At 40.1% G+C, this 7,036-nt stretch overlaps 1 protein-coding gene across 1 annotated transcript in view; it reads left to right on the forward strand.

Moving 5' to 3' along the window:
• bhmt (betaine-homocysteine methyltransferase) overlaps nt 1-5,677 on the forward strand; it is a 5,714-nt gene extending 37 nt beyond the window's left edge. The window contains exons 1-8 of the mRNA XM_027152715.2: nt 1-125; nt 446-578; nt 2,281-2,393; nt 2,657-2,848; nt 2,978-3,125; nt 3,493-3,675; nt 4,496-4,724; nt 4,963-5,677. The exon at nt 1-125 is cut by the window's left edge and continues 37 nt beyond it. Coding sequence (XP_027008516.2) covers nt 102-125; nt 446-578; nt 2,281-2,393; nt 2,657-2,848; nt 2,978-3,125; nt 3,493-3,675; nt 4,496-4,724; nt 4,963-5,143 — 1,203 coding nt within the window. The 5' untranslated portion in view covers nt 1-101 and the 3' untranslated portion in view covers nt 5,144-5,677. The remainder of the gene's footprint in view (nt 126-445; nt 579-2,280; nt 2,394-2,656; nt 2,849-2,977; nt 3,126-3,492; nt 3,676-4,495; nt 4,725-4,962) is intronic.
• The last annotated feature ends 1,359 nt before the right edge of the window (nt 5,678-7,036 follow it).

Consider the following 7,036-nt stretch of genomic DNA (forward strand, 5'->3'; position numbering starts at 1 on the left):
CTTGGTCTGCCTTCTGCTTTCCCCAGAGTCCCAGGCCAAGGTTTGAGCTGCTCCGACATTAATTTTACATCCTCTTGCAACACCAAATATCTGCAAAACAAATGGCACCCGTCGGATCTAAGAAGGTAAACTTTTAGACCTCCTTGATTATAAGGATATTTGCAATAAATAAATAACTAACTAAAATAAAGAAAACAAAATATGAGCATGCAATGAGAATTATATAACCGGTGAAGATATTCTGCATAATGTTTCCCTGTTTTTGTTTTTTTTACGCACGCAAACAATTAATTGAAAGTCATTTTTACGCACGCAAAAAAAAAGGGAGCCGCACGTTAAACTATACCTTAAATATATAAGCTAGTTCTACTCTCTTACGAACTTCCAGTTCATAATAATATGATTCGTTTTTCTGATTTCTGTTTGGTTGCTTGTTTGTTCGCAGGGCGTCCTGGAGCGCCTGAGTGCAGGCGAGGTTGTGATCGGAGACGGCGGCTTCGTCTTCGCCTTGGAGAAAAGAGGCTACGTGAAAGCCGGACCCTGGACTCCTGAAGCCGCAGCTGAGCACCCCGAAGCCGGTGAGTGTCACTTTTTAATCCGTTAAGCGCAAAAAAAAAGCGTTCTAACCTGTACACGCCCTAATAAACATCTTTTTTTTTTTCTAAAGGAAAGAACCTCAACCCCTGCTCGAGGCTACATGGGTCACATGATTGATACTGGTTAAGACAAACCTCTCTTAAAACTCTCAGTTAAATCGCATATAGGATAAAATCTACACAGCTCATGCAGACTTCTGAAGAAGATACACGTCCATGTTTATTTTGGTCATTGTATTACATATGCGCCATATCTTTGATCGTGACCATATATCCCTTGATCTTGGTTTTAATCTTAATCTTGATTATTTAAGCTTTTTGAAGTTTTGTCTAAAACCCTGGACATTCCAGTCTTAAAGTTTAGATGGTGAAGAACAAGCTTGAAATGATCATTTCTCCCAAATTAGTCAAGAAATCAATCATCCTTGAAGCCTGTATTGAGGCGGATTTGTCAAAATTTCTTTCTATTAGTTTTCTTCCTTTTTCTATCTATTATTGTGACGCACGCATTTACCAAAACATCCATCAAACACTGTAAATCATATCTCCAGTAACGGTCATGTTTGAGTTACACTCACGTACATAACGATATATCTTAAGTATACTGTGGATCACTGAAAACACCATGATGCAAATGTTAAGATACAAACGCATCTCTACATGCCAAGATTTTTGTATTGAACCCTGAAGAGTTCATCTCTAACATACCTGATTTTAAAATTCAAGTCTTATATAGAAGTATCGAGTGTGTCGTCTCACCCTGTGTTTTCTCCACATGCAGAGATCTTCAGAGGCTGTAGGTTTTAGATTCAAGAAGGCTGAGATTCAAGAAACTGGTTCCTGATTGGCTGAAATGATAAAAACCCTACATGCCAGATTTAAAATCTTCCTCAAATCAAATCCAATAAAATCTGTAGTTGTAGATACTCGGTCACTTAAGATAGAAATGGTAAGGTATAATATCTGAAAAGTCCAGGAAGTTAACTGCAGTGAACTTTAACAAGTATTCTTTATAAGGTTTGAGACCATTAGTGGAAAGGTTACTTGAAATGAAGTACACTTTTAAAAATTAAGGTACTTAAGTTGTTTTTTGTCACGGTTCCATTAAGACCCTTTAATATTCATAGAAGTTTCTCATTGCACAAAATGTTCTTTAGATTATAAACTGCTCTTCGTGGCACTAAGAGAAAAGCAGGGTGCTTTTAAGAACTATTTACTGAAAGGTTCTTTGGGGACCCTTTACTGAAAGGTTCTTTGGGGAACCTTTTGGTTCTTCTACGGCATCTCTGTAAATCTTTTTTTTTTTTTTGGTACTTCCTGGACCTTCATTTTTGAGATTGTAGAATCTACTAAAGTCTTTTTTTAGAGTAGGGGACGTTTCTTGTATCGGTGGTAATGTCTGATTCTCAGACCTGCGTGTCTAATTACATACAAGAGTGTGTGTGTGTGTGTGTGTGTGTGTGTGTGTGTGTGTGTGTGTGTGTGTGTGTGTGTGTGTGTGTGTGTGTTGTGCATGTAGCTCAAACCAAACACTTTCTATGGTTTGTGCAATACCAAGTAACCGACTGCTCAGTAGTTGTGAACAGCTGTGAATGGATTCTCACTTTCTCTCTCTCTCTCTCTCTCTCTCTCTCTCTCTCTCTCTCTCTCTCTCTCTCTCTCTCTCTGTATCATATTATCCTAGTGCGACAGCTGCACAGAGAATTTCTGAGGGCTGGGTCAAATGTCATGCAGACTTTTACCTTCTACGCCAGTGATGACAAACTTGAGAACAGGGGCAACGCCGTCGGCTTCACTGTAAGACTCTTTTTATATTCGGACCCTACGTGCGTCAGCTTGCTGTAAAAAGTTAGATATTAAACGATTCAAATGTGATTAAATCTGTGTTCTGGGGGCAGCAAGGAAAAGCAGGGCAGCTTTTTGCTGTGGCATCATATGTCTAAGGTTATAGTATAAGACTGAGAAATGAATACACTGTGTTCTGATTTGATGAACACAATTAAAGCAAATGATGTAGTATTCGTGTCATGCTGTAGTAACCCCTTTCCTCCCACCCACAGGGGGCACAAATTAACGAGGCCGCTTGTGACCTGGCCAGAGAGGTGGCCAACGAGGGTGACGCCCTGGTGGCGGGCGGAGTCTCTCAGACCCCTTCGTACCTGAGCTGCAAAAGCGAGACTGACGTGAAGTCCATCTTCAAGAAGCAGATGGACATCTTCATCAAGAAGAACGTGGACTTTCTGATCGCCGAGGTGAGGAAGTAGAGACCTAGGATTCTCATGAACGCCACATTGCTTGTGTGTTCACTCTTGAATAGGGTTAGTTCATCTAACTGTGTGTGAGTTGGCATTCTCTAAATGTCACTGTGATTCACGCTGCAGTACTTCGAGCACGTCGAGGAAGCCGAGTGGGCCGTCCAGGTCCTGAAGGCCACCGGGAAGCCCGTCGCTGCCACGCTGTGCATCGGTCCGATGGGAGACATGCATGGAGTCAGCCCTGGAGAGTGCGCCATCCGTCTGGTGAAAGCTGGTACGCTTCGTTTGCTTGTTTTTAACTTCCTTTTCTGTCTTTTACTATAACGGTCTAATTAAAGCTTAGCAGTTTAACTGTTTCTCCACATTTCAACAAAGGCACGAAGAGTAGTGCCTTAGATTATAGCTAGCAGTTTGGTGTCGTCCAGATTATCGTACTTTCTAAGACTATTTCTACTTAAAATATACTGTAAGAATGCATCAGATGGACAACCAACCAAATTTGGGGTAAATTGGAATGATGTAATTTAGCTCTGACTTTTCCTTCAACACACGTAATTAATAAAAAGACTTGAGATACTTCCTGCTACTTCCTGCCAGTGTCTCCTTTCACCTCACCGTCTCGTTCCCTTTCTTGCTCCCAGGTGCCGATATCGTTGGAGTGAACTGCCACTTTGACCCGAAGACCTGCGTGGAGACTGTGTCCATGATGAAAGCGGCGGTGGAGAAGGCTGGACTCAAAGCTCACTACATGGTCCAGCCCTTAGCCTACCACACGCCTGACTGCGGCTGCCAAGGCTTCATCGACCTGCCCGAGTTCCCCTTCGGTATACATTTACTCCTTCGCTATCAAACGCTGCCGTATATCCCTCGCTGTCTGTATGTCACGTTTATTTTCAGTGCACAATAACAAACAGCTTCACACGGCATTGCGCGTACTCATTCGACCCGTTTCTGTCGGATCCTTTCCTCTCCCCTATTTCCCTCTTTTGATATTTTCACTCCACCCTTCAGCTGTTCTTCCTGCTGGCTGTAACTAACCCTCCACATATTCTCTCCTCTCTCGCTCTGTCGTTCCTCGCTTTGCGATCCATTTTTGTCCCGTGAAGCTGAAACAGAACACGAGAAAGCGGATTGCTTACTCCGAAGACCGATCGTAAGCGCTGATGAAGGTCAAAGGTCAGAATCTCTGAAATGTTTATTATATTTCTTGTAGGGATCCTGTTCGCTTTGAGCTTTGCTTTTGGATGCTACACTTGGTCGAGTCGCTGTTTCTTCGCAAACGAATACCTCTAATAATGAATGTTGTGGTCAGTAATTAGAAAAAAAACCTAATAAAAAGCTACTTATGAGGCAGATTACAAGGTTTTCAAATTCCCGAATGTCGATGCCTACTTTATCCTGGACATCTGCGGGATGAGTTTGAACAATTGAGACTAAAATAGAAAGATTATGATTGTTTTTCACAGGAAACAATAAAGTGATAGACTACAGCAGCACTAACAGGACAAAAACATATGATCTATGATTAAAATGCCTTGTCTATTAATCTCAATCGAATGACAAATGCCCCAAGCATGCACGTGTCTGAATTCTCGCATTTTATACGATCTCATTCAGAAGTTTAACCTGTCGCGTTTCCTACAGCTCTGGAGCCCAGAGTACTGAGCCGCTGGGACATGCAGCAGTATGCCAGAGAGGCCTACAAGGCAGGAATCCGCTACATCGGAGGCTGCTGCGGGTTCGAACCCTACCACATCCGTGCTATAGCCGAGGAGCTGGCTCCGGAGCGTGGGGTTCTGCCTGAGGGCTCACAGAAGCATGGCCTGTGGGGAAGTGGCCTAGAGATGCACACCAAGCCCTGGGTCCGTGCCAGGTAAATTCCCAGCCTCAAATTGATTCACGTATTCATTCCTCTTATATCACTAATAAAGGTAAACAAAGGAAATTAGGAAAGTTTACGAAACGCCATGAGCTACGTCACACGAGTGTCAGTAGATGTACATACGCCACATACAGTCCCTGGTATCCCTCACTGCTTGCTAGCTAATGGAGCTATCTGGTTAAAATCACACATGATATTATTGTTTGTTCTATAAAATTGTATTCTTCAGAGCCCGTCGTGATTACTGGGAGAAGCTGAAACCCGCCTCCGGTCGTCCGTTCTGCCCGTCCATGTCCAACCCAGACTGCTGGGGCGTCACTAAAGGTCACCCGGACCTGATGCAGCAGAAAGAGGCCACCACTCAGGATCAGCTGCGTCCGCTGTTTGCCAAATCTGAAGCCAAATCCTGAATATAGAGAAAGATCCCACGCTCACCTGTGCCACCGGAGTGTGGGGAAACTAAGAGAGTGAATAAGGGAAGATAAACCTTGGTTCTCTTTCACTCTCTTTCTCATTGAATTTCTTTGTTAGTTTTCATATAATCAAAAGCAAATTATTCACATCGGCATGTTTTTTGCCAGGACCATTTTTCTAGCAAAAACAAACACGGTATTCTTTTTCTCCAGCCTGTGAAAGCAGTGTTTAGACTGAAATGTACATTTTATAATTGTACCTTAGACAACGGGGCCTTTTTTGTGGGTTTTTTCACTCTATGATTCCGAAGCTATAGTTTTGGTCCAATGAGTCGAATCCATCTGTCTTATGACTCACCGAATGACAGGGCTGAATAACGCACCAGCTGCGTGACCACATTTGATCCATTTGGAGTTGTTTGAAATTCCAGGTTCCCCGAACACTCCAGGCTTTCGATGGTTGTAGTCCCATTATTTCATGATTTTGCATTTTGTAGTTGACTTAATGCTTCATTAAACATATCAAAGTGATGTCTCTCTGGTTTTATTTCACTTTTACAATATACAGCATCACAAAAAATAAAAATAAATAAATAAGAGGGAATTTGTGCTCTTGGTTTGGAGAGCAGTTTGTATAGTAAACTAAAGGGAAAAAAGGAGGTGTGGAATAAAGTTAAGACTTAATGAATTAACCTGGCTGATGTGTAAGTAATCACTGCCCCCTAGTGGACGTTTTATTTTTTAAAAAGTTCTCTTAGAAGACCACTTCCTGTTTGAAGACCTTAAAAGACATCTGAGGCAGTTTGTCATCTCAGCATGTGTTGAAAGAAATGTCATCATGTAGCATTTTAGAGAAGAAGATCATCAATGATTGATTGGACTGCAATTAGAAACCCTTTCAATAAAAGCTTCTGAAGAAATGAAGTTTTTTTTTTAAAACGCCGGTAATTCTGAAAGGTCGTACTGTCTGTTTATAACTGTTTATAAATGTGTCATAACATTACTAATGCTGTGCAGGGAACGAGTTAGTCTGAGGTTCTAAGTGATGTAGAAAGAGGAAAACAAGCCTCATGTATTTAACCTCAGTAACTCAATAAAGTGAATGGAATTAAGTAAATAACGTGTTCAAGACAAACATGTATCTGGCTCTAAAAAAATACACAAAAAAATTATAATTATTATTATACAGATTTAATAAGGAAAATTTACATATTAAAACAGTTCAACTTTAAGGAGTCCTTGATTACAGATATTTCAAAAATATTTCAAGGAAAATACATTAAAAAATTATTAACAATGCAGATATTATTAATATTGTTGTTGTTATGATTATTATATTTACAGCAGTTGGCAAATCACCTTATATCTACTGTAGAGTGACTTACATTTATCTTATTTATGCAGCTGAGCGTTAAGGGCCTCAAGGGCCCAGCTGTGGCAGCCTGGTGGTCCTGGGATTTTGACCTTCCAGTGAGTAGCCCACTGATCTTCCACTCGCCTTATTATTATTATAATTATTATTGTTGTTGTTATTATAATTATTGTTTTTATTATTATTATACTATTACTATTATTATTACTATTATTATTATTAGTATTATCATTATTGTTGTTATTATTATAATTATAATTATTATGATTATTATTATTACCGTTATTATTACTATTATTGTTATTATTATTATTATTATTAAAAGTATTGTTGTTGTTAGCATGAACTGAAAGCAGAATGAGGTTAATATTTATTCAGGTAAATAAATGTAAACGTCATAAACAATCCCTGCCCACAGCATGCTTCAGAAACCCTGTATTTAAATAAAATCATCAATAATGTGGATATAAAATAAAAAGTCATTGTATATTTGACATCATTATTATTGTTGTTGTTGG

The sequence above is a fragment of the Tachysurus fulvidraco genome, chromosome 21, assembly GCF_022655615.1.
Source record: "Tachysurus fulvidraco isolate hzauxx_2018 chromosome 21, HZAU_PFXX_2.0, whole genome shotgun sequence".
Taxonomy (NCBI): domain Eukaryota; kingdom Metazoa; phylum Chordata; class Actinopteri; order Siluriformes; family Bagridae; genus Tachysurus; species Tachysurus fulvidraco.